This window comes from Lolium rigidum, chromosome 6 (genome assembly GCF_022539505.1).
Source record: "Lolium rigidum isolate FL_2022 chromosome 6, APGP_CSIRO_Lrig_0.1, whole genome shotgun sequence".
Lineage (NCBI taxonomy): Eukaryota > Viridiplantae > Streptophyta > Magnoliopsida > Poales > Poaceae > Lolium > Lolium rigidum.
The window spans coordinates 184576033-184599615 of NC_061513.1; the positions used below are offsets into that span (position 1 = coordinate 184576033).

Here is a 23583-nt window from a genome sequence, read left to right on the forward strand (position 1 = left end):
TAATAATGATTTCCTATGCACACCTATTGCTCCACCTCGCTACTACAGCAGAATTCTTTGAAATTAAACCTGCTTTACTGAATCTTGTTATGAGAGAGCAATTTTCTGGTGTTAGTTCTGATGATGCTGCTGCCCATCTTAATAATTTTGTTGAACTATGTGAAATGCAATAGATGGTGACATTATAAAATTAAATTTTTTTCCTTTCTCTTTAAGAGGAAGAGCTAAAGATTGGTTGCTATCTCTGCCTAGAAATAGTATTGATTCTTGGACTAAATGTAAGGATGCTTTTATTGGTAGATATTATCCTCCCGCTAAAATTATATTTTTGAGAAGTAGCATAATGAATTTCAAGCAATTAGATAATGAACATGTTGCTCAAGCATGGGAGAGAATGAAATCTTTGGTAAAGAATTGCCCAACCCATGGACCGACTACTTGGATGATCATCCAAACCTTTTATGCAGGATTGAATTTTTCTTCGCGGAACCTATTGGATTCAGCTGCTGGAGGTACCTTTATGTCCATCACTTTGGGGGCGGCAACAAAGCTACTTGATGATATGATGATAAATTACTCTGAATGGCACACGGAAAGAGCTCCACAAGGTAAGAAGGTAAATTCTATTGAAGAAACCTCCTCCTTGAGTGATAAGATTGATGCTATTATGTCTATTCTTGTGAATGGTAGATCTAATGTTGATCCTAATAATGTTCCTTTAGCTTCATTGGTTGCCCAAGAAGAACATGTTGATGTGAATTTCATTAAAAACAATAATTTCAACAACAATGCTTATAGGAACAACTCTGGTAACAACTATAGGCCATATCCTTCTGCTAATGGTAATAGTTATGGTAATTCTTATGGGAATTCTTGCAACAATAATAGTAGTGTACCCCCTGGTCTTGAAGCCATGCTTAAAGAATTTATTAGTACACAAACTGCTTTTAACAAATCTGTTGAGGAAAAGCTCGATAAAATTGATATTCTCGCTTCTAAGGTTGATAGTCTTGCCTCCGATGTTGATCTTTTAAAATTGAAAGTTATGCCTAATAGGGATATTGATAATAAGATTGTTACTACAGCAAATGCCATCCAAGTTCGAATTAATGAGAATATTAGATTGATGGCCGAATTGCATGCTAGGTGGGAAAGAGAAGAAAACGAAAAACTAGCTAAAGAGAATAATGTAGCTAAAATTTGGACTATTACCACCACTAGTAATGTTAATGATTCACATGTTGCTACACCTCCTACTATCAATGGTAAAATAATTGGTGTTGGCAATGTTTCTACTCCTAGTGCAAAGCGTGCAAAATTGCCTGAAACTGCTAAAACTGCTGAAATTGATAAAACTGCTGAAATTTTTCAAAATATTCGGGACAATGATCCCATTGCTGTAGATCATAATGGTTTAGACTTTGATGATTGTCACATCTCTGAAGTTATAAAGTTCTTGCAAAAGCTTGCTAAAAGTCCCAATGCTAGTGCTATAAATTTGGCCTTTACAAAACATATTACAAATGCTCTCATAAAAGCTAGAGAGGAGAAACTAAAAATTGAAACCTCTATTCCTAGAAAGTTAGAAGATGGTTGGGAGCCCATCATTAAGATTAGGGTCAATGATTTTGATTGTAATGCTTTATGTGATCTTGGTGCAAGTATTTCTGTTATGCCTAAGAAAATTTATGATATGCTTGACTTGCCACCATTGAAAAATTGTTATTTGGATGTTAATCTTGTTGATAATGCTATAAAGAAACCTTTGGGGAGGATTGATAATGTTCGTATTATGGTTAACAATAACCTTGTCCCCGTTGATTTTGTTGTCTTGGATATTGAATGAAATGCATCTTGTCCCATTATATTGGGAAGACCTTTTCTTCGAACTGTTGGTGCTACCATTGATATGAAGGAAGGTAATATTAAATATCAATTTCCTCTCAAGAAAGGTATGGAACACTTCCCTAGAAAGATAATGAAGTTACCTTATGATTCTATTATTAGAACAAATTATGATGTTGATGCTTCGTCTCTTGATAACACTTGATACACACTTTCTGCGCCTAGCTGAAAGGCGTTAAAGAAAAGCGCTTATGGGAGACAACCCATTATTTTACTTCTACACTTTATTTTATATTTGAGTCTTGGAAGTTGTTTACTACTGTAGCACCCTCTCCTTATCTTTATTTTATTGCATTGTTGTGCCAAGTAAAGTCTTTGATAGTAAAGCCAATACTAAATTTGGATTGCTGCGCAGAAACAGATTTCTTGCTGTCACGAATTTCGACCTGCCTCTCTGTAGGTAGCTCAGAAAAATCTGCCAATTTACGAGCGTGATCCTCAGATATGTACGCAACTTTCATTAAATTTGGGCATTTTCATCTGAGCAAGTCTGGTGCCACTTTAAAATTCGTCTTTACGAACTGTTCTGTTTTGACAGATTCTGCCTTTTATTTCGCATTGCCTCTTTTGCTATGTTAGATGGATTTCTTTGTTCCATTAACTTTCAGTAGCTTTGTGCAATGTCCGAAGTGTTAAGAATGATTATGTCACCTCTGAATATATGAATTATGCACTGACCCTCTAATGAGTTTGTTTCGAGTTTGGTGTGGAGGAAGTTTTCAAGGGTCAAGAGAGGGGGATGATACAATATGATCAAGAAGAGTGAAAAGTCAAAGCTTGGGGATGCCCCCGTGGTTCATCCCTGCATATTTTAAGAAGACTCAAGCGTCTAAGGTTGGGGATGCCCAAGGCATCCCTTCTTCATCGACAACTTATCGGGTTCCTCTAGTGAAACTATATTTTTATTCCGTCACATCTTATGTGCTTTACTTGGAGCGTCTGTTTGTTTTTGTTTTTGTTTTTGTTTGAATAAATAGGATCCTAGCATTCTTTGTTTGGGAGAGAGACACGCTCCGCTGTTTCGTATGAACACATGTGTTCTTAGCTTCATCTTTAATGTTCATTGCGAAAGTTGGACTATTTCATTCATTGTTATATGGTTGGAAACGGAAAATGCCGCATGTGGTAAAATGGTCTAATGTCTTGAATAATGTGATACTTGGCAATTTTTGTGCTCATATAGATCTTGTTTAAGCTCTTGCATCATATACCTTATACTCATTAATGAATAACTACATAGAGCTTGTTAAAATTTGGTTTGCATGATTGATCTCTAGAGTCTAGATATTTTCTGGTTGAGGTGTTTGAACAACAAGGAGACAATGTAAAGTCTTATAATAGCTACAATATGTTCATATGTGAGCTTTGCTGCACCTTTCATACTTGAGTTTGCTTCAAACAACCTTGCTAGCCTAGCCTTGTATTGAGAGGAATTCTTCTCGTGCATCCAAATCCTTGAGCCAATAACCATGCCATTTGTGTCCACCATACCTACCCACCACATGGTATTTCTCCGCCATTCCAAAGTACATTACTTGAGTGCTACCTTCAAAATTTCTATTCTTTGCCTTTGCAATATATAGCTCATGGGATAAAATAGCTTAAAAACTATCGTGGTGAAGAATATGTACTTATGTGTCTTATTTCTTAGTAAGTTGCTTGTTGAGCGGTAACCATGTTTTCTCGGGGACGCCATCAACTCTTTTACCTTTGTTGAATATCATGTGAGTTGCTATGCATGCTCGTCTTGTCTCGAAGTAAGGGCGGTTTTCACAATCAAATGGTTTGAGTATGCATACCGTTAGAGAAGAACATTGGGCCGCTAACTAAAGCCATGATTCATGGTGGAAGTTTCAGCGGTGGACAGCTAATCCTCAATCTCTTATGAGAATAATAACTGTTGTTGAATGCTTATGCATTAAAGAGGAGTCCATTATCTGTTATCTATGTTGTCCCGGTATGTATGTCTAAGTTGAGAATAATCAAAAGCGAGAAATCCAATGCGAGCTTTCTCCTTAGACCTTTGTATAGGCGGCATAGAGGTACCCCTTTGTGACACTTGGTTGAAACATATGCTATGCAATGATAATCCGTGTTAACCCAAGCTAATTAGGACAAGGTGCGAGCACTATTAGTATACTATGCATGAGGCTTGCAACTTATAAGATGTCTTATACATAACTCATATGCTTTATTACTACCGTTGACAAAATTGTTTCTTGTTTTCAAAATGAAAAGCTCTAGCACAAATATAGTAATCAATGCTTCCTCTCGCGAAGGGCCTATCTTTTACTTTATTGTTGAGTCAGTTTGCCTATTTTTTCTATCTTAGAAGCAAACACTTGTATCAATTGTGTGCATTGATTCTTACATGTTTACTTATTGCACTTGTTATATTACTTTGTGTTGACAATTATCCATGAGATATATATGTTGAAGTTGAAAGCAACCGCTGAAACTTTATCTTCCTTTGTGTTGCTTCAATGCTTTTACTTTGAATTTATTGCTTTATGAGTAACTCTTATGCAAGTCTTGTTGATGCTTGTCTTGAAAGTATTATTCATGAAAAGTCTTTGCTATATGATTCATTAGTTTACTCATTATCTTCATCATTTCTTCGAATCGCTGCATTCATCTCATATGCTTTACAATAGTACGATCAAGATTATGATAGCATGTCACTTCAGTAAATTATCTTTGTTATCGTTTACCTACTCGAGGGCGAGTAGGAACTAAGCTTGGGGATGCTTGATACGTCCCAAACGTATCTATAATTTCTTATGTTCCATGCTACTTTTATGATGATACTCACATGTTTTATACACTTTATATGTCATATTTATGCATTTTCCGGCACTAACCTATTGACGAGATGCCGAAGAGCCTCGTTGTCGTTTTCTGCTGTTTTTGGTTTCGTAAATCCTAGTAAGGAAATATTCTCGGAATTGGACGAAATCAACGCCCAGGGGCCTATTTTTCCACGAAGCTTCCAGAAGACCGGAGGACTTACGAAGTGGGGCCACGAGGCGCCGCCACAACAGGGCGGCGCGGCCCAGGTGCTAGCCGCGCGACCCTAGCGTGTGGGGCCCTCGTGTGGCCCCCTGACCTGCCCTTCCGCCTACATATAGTCTTCGTCGCGAAACCCCCAGTACCGAGAGCCACGATACGGAAAACCTTCCAGAGACGCCGCCGCCGCCAATCCCATCTCGGGGGATTCAGAGATCGCTCTCCGCACCCTCGCCGGAGAGGGGAATCATCTCCCGGAGGTCTCTTCATCGCCATGATCGCCTCCGGATCGATGTGTGAGTAGTCCACCCCCGGACCATGGGTCCATAGCAGTAGCTAGATGGTCGTCTTCTCCCCATTGTGCTATCATGTTAGATCTTGTGAGCTGCCTATCATGATCAAGATCATCTATTTGTAATCCTACATGTTGTGTTTGTTGGGATCCGATGAATATTGAATACTATGTCAAGTTGATTATCAATCTATCATATATGTTATTTATGTTCTTGCATGCTCTCCGTTGCTAGTAGAGGCTCGGCCAAGTTGATACTTGTGACTCCAAGAGGGGGTATTTATGCTCGATAGTGGGTTCATGCCTCCATTAAATCTGGGACAAGGATGTAAAGTTCTAAGGTTGTGGATGTGCCGTTGCCACTAGGGATAAAACATCGATGCTTTGTCTAAGGATATTTGTGTTGATTACATTACGCACCATACTTAATGCAATTGTCTCGTTGTTTACAACTTAATACCGGAGGGGGTTCGGATGATAACCTCGAAGGTGGACTTTTTAGGCATAGATGCATGCCGGATAGCGGTCTATGTACTTTGTCGTAATGCCCCGATTAAATCTCATAGTACTCATCATGATATATGTATGTGCATTGTTATGCCTTCTTTATTTGTCAATTGCCCAACCGTAATTTGTTCACCCAACATCTCGCTATCTTATGGGAGAGACACCGCTAGTGATCCGTGGACCCCGGTCCTCTTCTTTACATCTCGAAATACAAACCGCTGCAATTGTTCTTTATCGTTCTTCGCAAACAACCATCATCATCCACACTATACATCTAATCCTTTGTTTACAAGCAAGCCGGTGAGATTGACAACCTCGCCGTTACGTTGGGGCAAAGTTCTCGTGATTGTGTTGTGCAGGTTCCACGTTGGCGCCGGAATCCCCGGTGTTGCGCCGCACTACACTCCTCCGCCATCAACCTTCAACGTGCTTCTTGACTCCTACTGGTTCGATTAAACCTTGGTTTCTTACTGAGGGAAACTTGCTACTGTGCGCATCACACCTTCCTCTTGGGGTTCCCAACGGACGTGTCAACTACACGCATCAACGTCCTAGCCCATAGATTCCAAGCTGCCACCTGGGAATCCCAAGCTACTCGTCGATGTCGATCTAATTTGTTGGAGCGACTTTGTCTGAAACAAAGCATATAAAGCTGAGCACAGGGACTCAACAAGACTTAGGGTGTGTTTGGTAGCCCGGGGCAACTCAAATTTGCTCTCCCACTTGAGATATCTCATCTCATACAAGCTGAGTTGAGATTTTATGGCATGTTTGGTAGCCCGTTTGTGTTGAGATAATCTGAACCAATACATTGTTTGGCAACATCTCTGGGTTGAGATTGGCCGAAAACATAAGAAATTGCATACCAGTCCAAACTCTTACACAAAAGACCCTTAATAAAATTTAAAAAATCAATCGGGTCCCTGTCTCTGGAACAACATGGCAGGGTGCGGTGGAGCCGTCGGCGGCGGGCGCGGGAGCTCCGGCGGCGCGAGGTGGTTGGCGGTGGGCGACGCGCCGGCGGGCGGTGGTGTGCCTGTTGCTGCTGCTCGGCGGGAGAACAAGTGGGCAACCGGCGCGAGATGGGGAGGGAGGCGGCCAGACCGTTGCTGCTTCTCGACGGCGGCGCGACCGTTGCTTCTACTCGGCGGCGGCGCGGGTGGCTGGGGACGCGGGAGGATGGCTGCCGAAGGGAGAGGCGGAAGACGGCCTGTGGTATGACGACGGTGGCCGACGGAGGAGCCTGGGCCTCGGGCTCGGCTGACGGGAGATCTGGAGGCGGCGCTTGCTTCTGCTCGGAGGCGGCGGCCCTTGCTCCTGCTGGCGGCGGTGTAGGTCACTGGGGACTCGGTAGGTGGGTGGCTACGGGAGAGGCGGAGGATGGCCGACGGAGGAGCCTCGGGCTCAGGGGCTTGTCGTTGATGCAAATGAATGGGAAAGATGTGGGAGTTGGGGGTCTGGAGGGTCCACGGTGCGATTTTGCGGGATGGACTCAGCTAGGCTGAGTTGTGAAGCTCGATTTGAGCTTCACAACCGGGCCTGACTGAGGAGCCTTTTCCGTATGAGGTGGGATAGCTGAGATTAGTTGATACAGGCTAACAAACACATGTTCCTCCAGAAAATCTGTGTGAAGATGAAATTTTCTGAGTTGCCCGGACAACCAAACACACACTAAGTCTATATGTGTCCCGTGGAGTCGATCTGTTTCTGCTCTCGTGGACATAGCAGACAGCTATAGATGAGGTGGAGGTGCGGATTTATTAATCTGGCATTTTACATCAAAAATAATACTACGTAGTAACATTAATCTACGAGTATCTCTTTTGCTTAGCTCGTCAAGGCGATGAACTGATCGACAGAACAACACAAGAGACGGGGGACAGCTGTAGCCAAGCTAGGGAGCCATGGCGCCCCAGACGAAGAAAGAGAGAGCGGCGGAGGCCAGGGCGAGCTCCTCGAAGCCCGTGGCGGCGGGGCCGCCCCAGGTGCAGCGGCGGATGGTGAGAGGAGGCGGGTGGACCAGCCGCCGGATTTCCTTCTACGCCTCCCGCGTCTACTTCCTGCTCATCATCCTCCAGATCCCGCTCTTCAGGTCAGCCATAATTCTCCGATCGTCTTGCCAACAATCATGCGGATTTATCCAACTATTCTCTGAATCTCTCTTGCAATTCGAAGAATATAAAAGCATAGGGATCGCAATATCTCTGATTGCTAGCAGCGCTTACCTGTTAAGGGCGAGATCCCGTGTTCAGTCGTAACAAGATCTAGGCCTGTACTTGACGTTTGCAGCTTTTCGCGCTGGTATACAATAATGTTTAGTTTCATGCTGGTGCATATTGTTTCATGTTCTTGTTGTGGTTAAATCAGGTACGGCAAACTCTATCGATGCTGGTGCAGAGAACAAAGAACCATGCGTGGTGCCATTGAGAACATGTGAAATAGTTTTTTCTGTGCCACAAATATGTGAGGCAGTATTAACAGGACAAAAGTACAAAACACAATGTACTCCTGCACAAGAATTTCACATATGCCATGTTTGTAAAATGGTAATTCACATGCCTGCAGGTAACATCCTACTAAATTTGCAAACAATTTATTCACTTAAACAAACAAACATGGCAAATATGAGTTGACTTGATGGTGCTAATACCCGCACTAACGGATTTGAGGCAAATAACCAATTTGCTAGGTTCTCTCTGTCACCACAAGAGTTCCTTGTTCTTTATGGCATATGTTTCGTAATGTGATTTTGTGGTGGCATTCGTGTGATTTTCTCAACCATATGGAACACTTCAAGGCCTAATGAATTTTAATGATGGCAACAAAGGCATACTGAATTTTAAGGATGACAACATGTGCTGCGCAATCACTTTTTGTGGTGCACTAATGCAGTCGACTTCTGGTTTGTGTATCAATTCATCTCAGATAACTACATTTTTTATCACGACATAGCATGTAGAGTTTCTACTGCACTTCAAAGTTTCAACTTTATATTCAAAATATACTTTAAGAACAAAAAAGATAAGCTTTATGTGAATCGTAGTTTCCACCCTTTCTTTTTTCCTTTTCCTTTTGATTTATCATTTCTGTGGTGACATTTGGGCTAGATTGTTCGACTTTTGCCTGTGATAGCATGTGTGTACTTTTGATCGACATTACCAAATGCTTGCTGTAGTTTAGTTCTGTATTGAAGGCCTGTAGATGGAATGATCTCATATGTTGCTTATATGTCATAATTCCTTTGAGAGCCCAGTCATTCTGTTTCAGTTTGTAACCATAACTGCACACTGCCTTGTACTGCTACATTTTACCGCTCTTTCTCCCGAGGTCTGAGTACGGATGCGTAGGTAATTTTGTGATTGTTTCATCAAAGATGATCGCCATTCTTTAGGTTGAACTGAAGTAATTCTGTAACTAGCAACATAATATGCCAGGTAGCTTTCCTTATCTCCTTATGCTATTTCAGGGTCCCTTGTAGAGCAGGCATATGCACAACACCAATTCAAATTACTTCTTCGCAGTTGGTCTCAAATGAGATATTCCCACCAGCTGTTGTTAAGGCCATGCTTTTCCCGGGAGCTATAGTTACCAACATCACCACAAGCATGAGCATGACATTTCCAAGGTGGAGTGACTTGTTCGACATATACAATCTGACAGAAGTTAAGAATGCTTCAGCAGTAATTGATCTACAGCGTCTAGAGGTGCTTTTCTTTAACTGATGTTGCAACTCTTCATGAGAAATACATTTGTGACAACTCTTCACAAGTTAACATTATACACACCCTCTCTCCTGAATCAGATGCTTGCTGGAAGCTACTTCTGTGTTGCTGGAGCACTTGTTGGCGTCATTAATCCTGGGAGGATGATCTTGTTTGGAACCCTTCTGGTTATCTGGGGTCTAGTGAAAGATGCGCTCTTCCGGAAGCCCATGAACAGTGAAGCAACAGAACCAGTCTATGTCTACCCTACCATTTTGATTGCGCTTATATGTTCATTCATGTCAATAACTTACAATATAAAGAAGAAAGCGAGAAGCAGCCAGTCTGTTTCTATCTCTAAGCCACTGCAAAGTTCGGCGAAGTCAAAACTGAAGTAGACACTTTACAGCCAGTTTGTCGGAGCCCCTTATCTATGTAGTTCATTTCCATCATCTGATTGCTGAGCTGCTCAAGATAGATGGAATGATAGCCTGATTCTGGTTCTCATGTATCACTTACTGTAATCTTTACTATTCTCATTTGTATTGAATGCTCAAACTCTACAATTTTGATCAGGTTTATTTCCGCAGTAATGTTATTGATGTCTTTTTTACATTGTTACGACTACTGATGTTGTACCACCCTTCTAACAGTTTGTTACTTATTTTGTTGCAAGTTACAAGAAGTGTTTCCGTGTTCTTTCATATATGTTGCCCGCTATATCTCTGGAGCAACTTGGATGTATGGCGTGCTTGCATGGAATAAATTGTTGATTTTCGTTGTAATATAAGTCTGGCTAAATCATCATATTACTATCTTCAAAAAGACTAGTTCTTGAACTTTTGGTCCATTATTTTCTTGTGTGGGCAAAAGAATGAATAAAGGCCTTAGTTAAGCTGTCTGAATTGTCCAGTAACTTTGTATTTATCATATTCTGTTGACAATCTTGAACTAATAACCTAATATAACACTTTCTGTTTGTAATCTGCATTTAAAACTTGCTGCAAGGAATAATGGTGAAACTGATAGGAGCTAGCTGATCGTCACAAAATCCAGTAGGTGGATACATGTGATGGCTAAAATTTCTTCCGTTATAAAGAAAGTTTGCTCTATTATGAGGTGGTCCACCATTCGCAGCAGTACTGCAGTCCTAGCATTTGTATATTTATATTGTGTAACAACATAAAGAATCAAGATTGCATGTACAAGTGACTGTTCCCCTGTCTCTTGCTCTCTGTTAATGTCTGGTGGATAACGAGAGCAGAAGAAAGGAGATGAGCTGAGCTTTAGCCCCCCACCGAGACCCATCTGAGTTTTGTCCTTTAGGACTGTAGGCATTCTGTTCTACGTTCTTGCTTGCCTTTTCTAATGGTGAAAACCAGAGCTGTAACTGTTTTTATCTGCCCCCTTTAACAGCTGAAGCCTGAAGCTGATTAATAATTCGTAAGCAGACCACAATGACCCGGAGTTAGATGGATGTATGTTAAGAGCTGAAGAGATGACCTAATTTGGTTGATCTGTAGGCAGTTTCCCAAGTTATCAATCATAGTCTTCCAAGGAGCTTCTCTGTTGGTTAGATCTCACTCCTCACCAAAGATAAAAACAGGGCAGCCGCTTCAGTCCACTTCAATAATTGAGATTCCTCTCTGTCAATGTTCCTCTACCTCCTTCTGTCATAATGCATAATGATTGTTATCGCTAGCCTGACAGGTTAGACATAGATAGTAGCCTAATATCTACAACCGCACTCCCACCAAATTAGATGCATGCAGCTGCTGCTATCACGATCCATCTACTGAAACAATAATCTTCTAACTTTAGCTGTGCTTTTGCAGCTTACGTTCTTCCCCAACCTTCCTACACAGAGTTTGGTGTTCAGACTCCACAGGCTGCAATGGTTCAGATTTCTCTACAGAGGTCAGTTGCTACTCACACCTGCTTCTGCCACTTCTCGAAATTCAGCTCAGTGTTTACTTGTTTTTAGTGTTTGTATCCATTAATACACAGTACCACAGTTTTGACATCATGATCCAAACTGTTTTAACAGGAGCCTGTCCATATCTCAATGCTCCATCTATTATCAACTGCATCATGTGGATGGTGCAAGCAGAAGATGGACTTCTTGTAGATCCCAGTATTCGGGCTTTTCTTTTAGTGCCAGATCGCCTCTAAATGTTCTCAAGACTAGCAGCGTTATCAACTCCTCTGACCCAAAGAATTTGTATGGGAGTTCCCTTGCTTCGAGAAGTGGCGCAACCAGTCATCTATCTGGCACAATAGGAGTAATGGGAGCATCTGCCGTTCTCTCTCTCAAATTTTTAGAGAAGCTTGTGTATTGGAGTAACCGAGATGGAGAAGAGACACCTCCTTTTGTCATCTCCAATGATCCGCTGGTCAAGAAAGAGTTATTGTCGTCTGAAAGCTCCCAACTTCCTTCTGACTGTGATACTGCACTTGGGAAGCTAAGGAAGAAGAGACTCGTCTTGGAGAAATCTGGAGCAAGCTGCATTGTAATGCCATGCCACTTCTTACATGCCTGGCACGATGAAGTTTCACAGGGTTGCTCAGTTCCTTTCCTCCATGTCGGTGATTCTGTTTTGAAGGAACTCAAAGCTGCAAGCTTTAAACCTGTTGAGTATGGAAGTAATGTTCGTATAGGAATTCTAGCTACCGAGAATACCTTCACGACCGACTGTTATCTTGATAAGCTGGAGAGCCAGGTAAGCCAACTATTTTCTCTCTCTCTCTCTCTCTCTCTCTCTCTCTCTCTCTCTCTCTCTATTGACCGTGGATTGTTAGTGATATATTTATCTTTTTTTTACTCTTTCAATAAATGATGAGTTATTTAAGCTCCATAGATGGGGATACATGGAATATTTAAGAGCTTGATCTCGAAAGAATGTTTTCTTCTGTTTCTCTGCTTCTGCAATTTCGTGCAACATGTCTTCCTCTGAAAAGTTTATATGACAGCTCAGTTCCTATATGAGTAATGGATGGTCAGTGTTCTTCCAGTCACTTTACATAGTGCTCTTTAGTCTTAAAACATCGGTTCTAAAACATTTAACTGCAGGAATTATGGTCTATATTGTAGCTTGTCAGTTCCCAGAATCCCAGTTGGCCAGTCACATGATAGCATAGCTTATCCATTGCCAACCTTTCATGCTAGCGAGATGACTTGAAACATTCTAGTTGAAATTTCCCTTGGTGCTATTTCTCACTCATCCAGTTTCCAACCTATGATTAAATTCTTCTTTGCTGAAATTTCCGCATCAGGGTTTTGAGGTAGTTCGTCCAGATAGGGCTTCCATGGAGCACATGGTGTTACCAGCTTGCAGTGCATTTAGAAAGGGAGACATGGAAGGCGCGAGAAATCTGTTGCAAATATCACTCCAGCTTCTACTTGTGCAGGCTGTGAATACAATAATCCTTGCATCTGATGACTTCATTGGTATCTTGCCGGATGATGATCCGCTGCTCAAGAAATGTATCGACCCTATGGATGCTTTGGTCAAGGATACCATTATGTGCGCAAGAACAATGAGACCATGATATGCCTTCCAACTATTCTGTTTCCTTGTATAGTTTGACTGTGGTAAGCTGTTTGCACTTGAACCTTTAAGGTTGAGAGAAGAATTCATCATGTCATTATCGTCAATAATTCAGTACAGTACATGCAATGCGATCTACTTATTCTTTGTTGCCAAGTCAAAGAAGATGCTAGCTTCATTTGTGAACTCAGATTTTGTCAGCTGAGGCATGGTTCCTCTAGAGGAACTTTCAGAGAAGAATCTAGAAATTAAAATAACTGATGTGATGGTTTGCTGGATCAGATTGTAGATAGAGAAAATGGCGACACTGTCGAATATAAACTGCGTGGATGAAGCACCCTAGCTTTTCATTTTTCAGACAACTGCATGTTATGATGTTATACATGTGAATTCAGAGGTGAATATCAGGGTATTCATCGCACCTAATCATAAATGGTGCAGTTCCTCTGCTGAATATCTTGCCACTGCTGCACCATTGCAAATTAATCTCTCAGTTCCTTGGATCCCAGAGCATGTAACAGCTCATCAGTGACGACACATGCCGAGGAGTTGTAACAGTGATGATGCTACCATTTGACCTGGGAAAGCTGTGTGGGCCTGCTACTTGTATTCCATAGAATCTGGTTATTGGTGTGGAAGAGCTAGGAGGGAATGAATGTTCTGTGCAAATGTGGGATTGTAAAAAGGTGTACATGATGAGTGAGCAAATGATTCAGGCTGTCTGCACCAAGCAAGTGGATGAATGCTCTTTCTCTTTCCCATGCAGGAACCGGAGACAGAAAGAAACAAGCAAAACACACACACACACCGGCAGACATTGCGAGACCAACTGGTCTGCCTTTGTCTAGGGTAAGCAACTTACTAGCAAGTCCAAGGCCAACCAACCAAAACCAGTGCATTCTAAGATCAAAGAGTACCATGATATATATTCTGATGCTTCCTGATCACCTTCTCTCTTTCTCGCACACACTTTTCATTTTCTCCTCTTCGCAGAAGATGTGCTCACATATGCACGCACCGTTGATCTTTCAGATCAATGACTTGATGCACCACCTGGGAAGTGTAATATTTTCCTCTGTTGCAAAACATATGATGTCTCAGATATAGTTATGGGAAATAGATGACGAGAAATCTAGTAATATTGATTTGAGCAGTCTCGATTAAACCTTTTTATAATTAGTAGTCTTGGAGAAGTTTGAGTACACACTTCGTTATTTATTTTCAAATGGAGACAAATATCCACGTGTAGAAACTTGCAACTTAAGATCGATCCGTTGAAAGTACAGCAATTGTGATGGCAAAAGTTGTCCAACTTGTCAATGACATGTGGTACGTGGTCGCACATGCGATCTTTGCAGCATATATATGTATTATGTATATGCGTATCTATGGTGCTGGGAGGAGTTCCTCTAGGGTGGCACGAGAGGAACCCTAGCCATTGCTTCCTCCCCTACCTTCTCTGCACAATTTTTTTTCCCGATAATGACCGTTTTATTACTTAAATGATTTAAGTATTACACCTAGCCTCTGCATAGTTAGGATGCACATAGCCGCACACCAATCATAATCAAATACTAAATAAAATGTCCGAAACAATAAACGACATGAAGCTGCATCAACTCCTAAGATGGCTAAGGACCAATCTGACACCCATGTCGTATAATAAAATCTTTCGCCGTGTCCTCCAACTGTGTAGAGACATCCGCAAAGAGGTCGTGATTCTCCATACGCCGAAGAGAAGTCCATGTACGGAGCAAAGTACTACACCGGTAGATAACTTGCATGATAGATTTTTTTTTATCATCAAACACTTTATGATTTCTACATAGCCATATCGACCAAATAATGATCACCCTAATAAGTACTTTAAACCTATGATCCATCCCATTAAACCAATTGCCAAAAATATTGGCAACGCTCCGTGGCGGGTATATGGTACTACCTCCGTTTCAAGGAATAAGGCGCACACGTATTTCAAGACGAACTTTGACCATAAAAATTGAGCAACAAAATCTTGATTATATTATATGTAATTAGTACCGTTGGATTCGTATTGAAAAGAACTTTTTAATGGTACTAATTTCACACAAACAATTTTGATCTATTTGAAGTAATTCTTGGTCAAACAAAAAGCTCGTAAAACGAGGACGTCTTATTCCTTGAAACGGAGGTAGTATAATCTATTTGGATGATTGATCACATAGACTTAGAAATGGCATTTGAAAAATAAGTATTTTATTGTCTCACCATGATGATAAAAAACGCAGTTCTTACTATCCTGCCAATTACGCGTTGCAAGGTTATCCTTAGTAAGAATCACTCTCGTGATGAAGATAACATGCAAAACCTTCGCTTTCAATATCTTCATTTTACAGATTTTCTTAATATTAGCTACCGGCTCTAAAGGTTGGATCAACGCTCTAAAGTAGAATCTACTGTGAATTTTCCATTCGCTGTCAGATTCCAACGGGACTCGTCCGTCCCATGTGACGATTGGATGGATGCCAAGCGATTTAGCAATACGTTCGAAACCGTAAGTTGGGGCCCAACAAGATCTCTTCTGAAATCATCACAGCTATGAATTTAGGTTCCTATTTATATTTTGAGGCATAGACTAGACCTGGTACTCATGCAATTTATCTTGAGAACTATGCTTTAATTTTCACCAAGATTAAAAAAATTTAGTACTCATGTTTAATGGTTGTGTGCATCCCTAGTTGGTGCAGAGGTCGGGACGTGAAATTCTCTCTATTTGTTTTGGGAAGTGAGCCTAGCTTAACTGATTGGGGAATCGGATGCACACACCTAAAATTTGAGTTCAAATCTTCACGGACACGAATTTAGGTTCCTATTTATACCTGAGGTCCAGACTACCTGGTAATCATGCAATTTATCTTGAGAACTATGCCGAAAGATTCAAAATCTTAATACTCATACTTAATGGTCGCGTGCATCTTTAGTGGATGCAGAGGACAAGAAGCGAAATCTCCTCGTCCTTGCCACTAACCGAGGACACTAACAAACAAAGTACGCACTGCCAACAGAGATATTGGGTCTAATGTAGCAAACCATGGTGAAAGTCTGAAGGATGCATGTGCTTTGGTATTTTTAAAATATATATGCATGAAAACCGTGGGCTTAATATTCATGAAGGTGACGGAAGGAACATGACTTGCCCTCACAACTTGTTATCCTAAAGGAAAGGGAATTCATTGCCACACCCAAAATTTCTCCTTTTCTTTACGTGATGCACAAACTTTATCGACAATCAATTGGTACTAAGGTTGGACTCTCCTAGGATTCACGGCCCCCTCACTAGCCTCATGTACCAGAACAAGAAACGACCCAAGATCTATGTCATCGATTATATTTATAAGGATGAAATTGGTCATGATTGATAGGCTTGTGCCAACTTATGCTGCTTATATTCAAGCTCTTATCAACATTATGACTGCTCCCGTCCTTATGAATTCTTATTGTAAGACGCACCACACATTGTTCCAACCTTTGAACGATAACAACACTCATCGAAGGAAGACATGATTATGAAAACTCTTGGGGGGCTCGGGGCCATCTTTGATATTTGTAGGGGCATAGCACAATGTTAATGCTAGGTCCAAGATGGTCAAACTCCCTTGGACGATGAGGATGATGGTGTTCTCCTTGCACATGTTGATGGGGAAGAAGGGTATTAGCTATGTTCTGCTAGTTATGGATAAAATTGTTGATTGAAATTATCTTTTGTTTATAGTGTAGTTCTAATTTGTTTAATGTGATGAAATGGATGCACCTGATATTTATTGTGTTGTACAATGTCCTTCCTCGGTGTTGGGGTTGCCGAGAGGTGGTGCAGGTAGGGCTGCACCGCAAGAAGGTTTTTTTTTTCCAGGTGGGTAGCTACTGGCCTCACACTGAAATTTAGTCCGGAGCCTCTAGGTCTAATTTCTGGTACCTTTTGAAACTGCGCGGAAATAATCGAAGCTCTAGGGCCTTACATACTTTGTCCGGCGGTTTTACATAGCATGTTTGTACTCAGTAGTACGAACTTAGAAATAACCGCGACACACAATGCCCGTCGACGGTGTACGTTACCTCTGACCAGCCCTCACTCATCAATGACTACCTAGTCATTTCTAACCAACACGTTCTGATGGGTGCAAAATCGGCTAGAACGGTGATGGCAACAAATCTACTCGTGCGTAGATTGATCAAGCAAGTGTAGTTTTTTCCACAAGGGTGACTCGAGAGTTTATATTAAAATCACGGGAAAAAGTGGTTCTATGATTCTATCTCCTTTCCTCTTCAAGCAACCTAAAAATGCAATGAAGTGATTGGTACACATTCACAGCATCACATCATAGCATAGAGAGGATATAACACATATCACTGATACTTTGGTTGGTAAAACTCGTTCAACCAAGTTTAAGATCTAATAGAATATTTCCTTAAAAGCGTTGACATGTTGTTAAAAAATATATACTATCTTGAACAAACAAGGTCAAGAAAATATTGTTTGAACAACATAATAAGCATTCATTTATCCATAGTGAGGTAATAAATGGAAAGGTAAAAATCTTAGTAGCACATTGATTTTTGTCAGTATCCACATGCTTACTACCAGATTATTCCATCTAACACACTTCTCCCCATGGGTTTAGCATATATACAAGTTTGATCAAAACATAGCATATATAAACGGGGTAATATATGCATCTATTAATATATCAAGCACATAAATATCAATTGCATCTCATAACAAAAGATCCTCTAGGATTTTGATATTTTACTGCGCTCCCGCGCACCTTTTCTGTTTGTTTCAGCAGGATCTCGGAATATTAAGGCAATGATGAAATATCAATAAAAAAACCATTTTTTATTGTATTTTGACGTGATAAAAATCATCTAAGCACTTAACCACACACCTGGGACAAAGGAGAACGTGAGGAGAAGTTACAAAGAGTTTAGCGGACACCGGTACAAGGGAAGCCGGCCCGTACCATCCGCTCGTACTACATGTCAGGAGAACCGCCTCGTCGCATACATTCATCTCTCGCAGAAGGATCTGAGATCCGAGACCCCCAGCCACCAGAAACACGAGAACACCATCCCAAAAGAGATCTCAATTAGGAACAAGAGGAAGCATCATCAAAGTTGCTACCCGGATCATTAGGACGACAAGGCATCATCCCTTCATCATCAACCGCTGCACCATCACCATCACCATCTCCATCCCTTTCATCCCATTTAGTTGTAATCTCCATTGATATTGTGGATTTGTAAATTCTCATCTCTATCCTTATTCCATTCGCAAGATTATCATGATGTTCTTGATTGCTTCCATGTGTGAGTTGTTTACCTCGTTCTTGGGGGAGATGACGAAACCCTTGCAATATTTTGATATGAATAAAGATGATTTATAGCTTTGTACTATGATTGTGTGTTAGTTTTCTCTTGTGCTATTACATGAAGTCGACCATGTAATATTTGTCTTTGGTCATGAGAGGAAACTACCTTTGGATGTATAGTAGTGTATACGTTGGGAAGTGACATACTGTGATCGGTGCACTATTGTATGGAAGGAGGGGATAAGAATGACTCACTATGATTTCACGAATAACCATGGGGGAATCCCTTAATTGTGATGGCTCAGTAGGTGGTTTGCCGAAGGTCATTGCGGTGGTTATTTAGAGATGCGTTACCAAAAATTATCGAGCCTTTCCCACACACACGACAAGAACAACGATATAGATTATCTAATTTGTGTTCTTAATTAATGCTAGTGGTGGAACCAACAACCCCGAGAACATTTTAGCCTTATTGAAGTTCAAACTTAATCCATCGCAACCGTGCTTTTCTATTTCAGTTATTTTTTTCACAAACCAAACCACAAACTTATCCAAAACCAAAACCTCATTTGGGATTTAAGACAACTTTTAAGTAAACTTAGATAAATAGAAACAAGAGACATTAAGACCTTGACTAGTAGCTCCTCATGGTTTGATACTCTTATTTCGAAACTTGCTACATTTGAGATGTGTACTTGCAACCATCAAGCTATTTTATAGCACCGTTGCCAGGGAGCTCAGCGCTTTGGTATTTGTTTTTAGTTGTTGATTTATTTGTTGCTCTACTTGAGTTGTTTACGAGTTTAAGGTGAAACACCATCGGAGACTACCATTATGAAATACAACTTCAAGCTGTGAACAACTCTGGCCCTCTCATGGACGCTTTTATTAAAGAAAATATACTCATGAATCCAAAAGGGTATACAATGCTATTAGATTTATTGCAATCCAAAATGTTTGCAGGAGATGATACTAAAGATCCATATGGGCACGTGGAATATTTTGAAGATGTTTGTGCACTTTTAAATTTAAATATCTTTACTGAAGATGAGGTTAATAAGTTTAAACTCTTTGGTCACACCCTCACTGATAGAGTGCGAGCTTGGTATAATGATTATCCCATATTTAATTCTTGTGATTGGGGGGCAATGTATACTAAATTTCTTCAGATTTTTTCTAGAAACCAGGTCCCTTGGAGCTAGGAGGATGATCACAAAAAAAGTCTACCGCATGAGAGCTTATATGAAAGTTACTCAAGAATTAGGGAGATTCTTAATAACTGCCTCCACCATGATTTCCCACATTGGATAATCATACATACTTTCTATGCAGTAGTTAATGCTAAAGATGTTTTAGATTTACTTACTGATGGATCTTTTACTGAGTATGGAGTTGATAGGACTCGGAACTTATTATAAACCATACATAAGGATGAGTTCCCAAATGATAGTAAGGAATCCGATGAAAAATCTCTAATAGAGCTAGAATCCATTGATAAGTTTATGCAATCTAGAAATGTTGTCGAATTGCTTGGTAATGACAAACTTTAGCCTAATGATATCATTCATAATTATTAAGGGTTATGCTAAACATTTACAACTCCCTGATGATTGGAAACTCTATGAATCCTCATTTGACAACAGGTCTTTTAAAAGAAACTCAAAAGGCAAGCAAGTTGAGGAGGAAGTATATACACCTGAAGGTCTATCATGTCTACCTAAAAGGAAGAAAGATGATGAAATGTGGACAAGGAAGCCTAGGAGTTATTCAATAATTTTGGGGAGATCAAAACCAATATAGATATAGTAAAGGAACTTCTAGAACCAGAATGTATTGAAGATGAGGAGGTGAGGATTGACCATAAATCTTCTCAACTTATAAGTGGAAGACCCCAAGGTAAAAATTAAAGGTATAAAAGTATTAAGTTTAGATTGTGAGAAACATATTTCGAAGGTATAAGAAATTTAAGTTCAAACGTAAATATTCTCCCTTATAATTCTTATGAATCCTATCGCTATTATCTTGATGATCATGAACTTGAACCCACTGACACCGTTTTAGTACTTTCCGATAGAACATATCAAAAATGCCGTGGAGTTCTTCGTAATGCTTATGTTACAGTGGAAGCCTTTGTCTAGCCTATAGATTTTCATGTTATTGATATACATCTGGATACTTTTTGCCCAATTATTTTGGGAGCACCCTTCTATGCTTCAACTAAACTAAGTATTGATAGCAAGAAAGAGATTATGTCTTTACAGCTCGCAGGAGAGGAAGTAAAGGTTGAATTCAAGCAACTAAAGAAGCTTCCTTATGAAAAGAAGGCTGAAATTAAAGAAGAAGAAAACTATTGAAGAATTGACTGCTATCTATTTTAGTATTCCTCATAATGAATTTGGGAGAAGCTTGACAAACAACGAGTCAATTCCAAATGAGGAAGGGAAGAAAGAATTAGATGATATTTTGAATAATACACTAGAAGCTGAAGACCTTCTGGAGTCTAAATATGAAGAGCTGATAAGAAAGGGAGATGAAGAACCACCACTTCTAGAGTTAAAACCTATTTCTAAAGACTTAAAGTATGCGTACCTAGATGAGGAAAAGAAATGCACAATTATAATAAGTAATAATTGTATGAGTACCTAGCTGATATTAAAGGTATAGATCCATCAATAGCAACCCATAGGATAGTCATGTAGGACGATGCTAAACATTTCATGGACACACAAAAAAGAATAAACCCAAAAATGAAATAAGTAATAATAAAAGAAGTTATTCGCTTACTTGATGCCAGTATAATCTACCAAATTTCAGACAACAAATGGGTAAGTCCTACTCATTGCATACAGAAAGATGGAGCAATAGTTATCATTAGTATTGATGAAAATAGTATCATTCCCACACGAACTATAACTATTTATAGTATGTGCATAGATTTTAGAAAACTCAACAAGGATACTAAAAAGAAACACAAACTACCACCATTAATGGAGCAAATCTTGGAAAGGCTTTCAAGTAACTCTTATTTCTGTTTTCTTGATGGTTATTATTGGCTGTGAAATACGCCATATTTTCTCGCGTTTAAACCCTTATCTAAGTCAAGAAATTGACTAAGTTTACCTCTCAACTTGCCACTAAGGCCTAATCAATACAAAGACGTGCAATCTCTTCTATTTTTGGATGATGTGCAGGAAATCACATCATAATGACAAATGGACCTGCAATTACTGAAGAAAACCGCGTCAGGAGCATGGCAAAGTTGACTACACTCGGAAAGGCGGTTCCAGGAGCTTTAACGGGCATCGGTACGGGCAAGCCCCACCCATACCATGCGCCGCTGCGTTCCCGAGGTCAAACCCTATAAAAGTCGTGAAGGGACCGGCGCTGAAAGGGGAGCCATTCATCGCCAAACAGAGCCGCCATCCACCAGATTCATCTGCACCACACCGAACGAGATCCATCACCATAGTTCATCCATCCCATCTCCCATCTCCTCCATAGCCATAGCCATCACCATTGTAATAGAGATCTCATTGTGATTTCAATCTAAGTATTTTGCACAATGATTTCTATCTTTGTATTTGATCTTGATATATGTGTGAGTAGTCCTCACGGGCTGCGGGTTGGGGTGAATCCTCGCAGCGTTCATGTGCATCTAATCTTATGTTATGTGTAAGGATTGAATAGGAGTTTTCCAATCATGTATCCTTATCTCTTTGCCTCGTCTTGATGATCTGCAGGTACCCATATCATTCGAGTCGATCAAGGGAAGAGGTGGGATGAGTGGAGAACGGCGTGCTACTGCGCAACCTCGGTGATAGAAAGGGCAGAGTAGCGCATGTTTAGTGATTCATTCGGGATCATAGCACAATCATCTAGCTTAAGGCTTTGGTCTTTTTTAATTTACTTAATAATTGTTGTTGCTTGCGGCTGTAAGGACAGTGGTTGGACCATTAGGGTCTTATCAACTCTGGCTTTAGGGGCAAGAGTATTTACGGATGTGCTACTCACAAATCTCTTATCTCTATTTTATTTGTTACACATATGTGCTTCAATTATATATGTATGCATAGCTGCAGGTGAAACCTTAACACTGGCCTATTTGCATCATTGACCACAACCCCCTTAAAAGTAAACTAGATAGGTCCGGTAAACTGAAGATAAACTACACTAGCAAGTCTTGTAGACGTTTCCTTTACACCATTTAGCAGTGCTTCCCAAGGTTTGATTAAGCCTAGGTCTGCTAGGGAAAAAGCTTATCATACTACAATCCGTAATCCGGATCGAAGGTATCAACCATTTTTCTAGCGAAGTTGCCAGGGAAGCAATTTCGCAAGTCCGGTAAGGTTACTAGAGACCTTGTTACTTACTTTATTTTTAGTTTTTAGTTTTTATTTATTGTTATTAGTTTACTGTTTTATTCTTTATTTAAAAATCCAAAAAATAGTTACTTGTTCTTTTACAATTTTAGAATAAAATACCAAAAGATAATCACTATGGCAGAAAAGAAGCTTGGGGAATATGCTATTCAAAATGATGATTTTATTGGTGCATCCATAACTCAGCCCGCAGTTGCAGCGGAGAACTATGAAATTAGGCCTAACCTTTTAAGTTTGGTTCAACAGAACCAATTTGGAGGCTCAGCCGCTGAGGACTCGGATATGCATTTAAACACATTCACTGAAATATGTGATATGATGCACATTAAAAATGTTGACCCAAATGATGTTAAATTACGCTTGTTTCCTTTTTCATTAAGAGGGAAAGTAAAGAACTGGTTGCTAGCTTTGCCTAAGGGCACTATAACTACATGGGATGAATTTACTAATATATTTATGACTAAGTTTTTTCTACCAGCAAAGACTATGCAACTGCGTTCTAACATTACAGGTTTTAGACAAGAAGATCGCGAGCCACTAGCGCTTGCATGGGAAATTATGAAAGAAGCCACCATGAATTGTCCAATTCATGGAATAGAGGATTGGTTAATTCTACATTTAATTTATAATGTTCTTAACCCAATGTCAAAGTCTATGCTTGATACTGCAGTAGGAGGAACATTCATGAGCAAGCCAGTTGAACTGGCAAGGAGGCTTCTAGATGATATGCAGAGCAACCATGCCCAATGGCATGTAGAAAGATCCTCCTCAAGAAAGGTGAATGCAATCACCGAAGGTAACAATGACGAGCTTACTTCAAAGGTAGATGAGCTTATAAATATTCTTAAGGGTAAGGAAAATACCCAAGTTAATGCCATCACCAACTCTAATGTTGAGGAA

The 23583-nt window shown here is 40.2% G+C and overlaps 2 protein-coding genes across 4 annotated transcripts; both read left to right on the plus strand.

Annotated features, from left to right (window-relative positions):
* Positions 1-7332: 7332 nt before the first annotated feature.
* On the plus strand, positions 7333-10024 carry LOC124666715. Of its 2 annotated transcripts, XM_047204044.1 has the most exons (4): positions 7333-7459; positions 7542-7802; positions 9177-9414; positions 9513-10024. In XM_047204044.1, exons 2-4 carry the CDS (start codon positions 7615-7617, stop codon positions 9807-9809), a joined length of 723 nt encoding a protein of 240 aa, XP_047060000.1. In that variant the 5' UTR covers positions 7333-7459; positions 7542-7614; the 3' UTR covers positions 9810-10024. The 2 variants fall into 2 exon arrangements, with proteins under 2 accessions (XP_047060000.1, XP_047060001.1); XM_047204045.1 differs by lacking the exon at positions 7333-7459 and having other exon boundaries at positions 7467-7802.
* Positions 10025-10525: 501 nt separating this feature from the next.
* Positions 10526-13051, plus strand: LOC124667596 (broad specificity amino-acid racemase RacX-like). 2 transcript variants are annotated; one of them, XM_047204853.1, is made up of 4 exons: positions 10526-10983; positions 11247-11328; positions 11459-12131; positions 12685-13051. In XM_047204853.1, exons 2-4 carry the CDS (start codon positions 11306-11308, stop codon positions 12958-12960), a joined length of 972 nt encoding a protein of 323 aa, XP_047060809.1. In that variant the 5' UTR covers positions 10526-10983; positions 11247-11305; the 3' UTR covers positions 12961-13051. The 2 variants fall into 2 exon arrangements, with proteins under 2 accessions (XP_047060809.1, XP_047060808.1); XM_047204852.1 differs by lacking the exon at positions 10526-10983 and adding an exon at positions 10996-11121.
* Positions 13052-23583: the final 10532 nt, after the last annotated feature.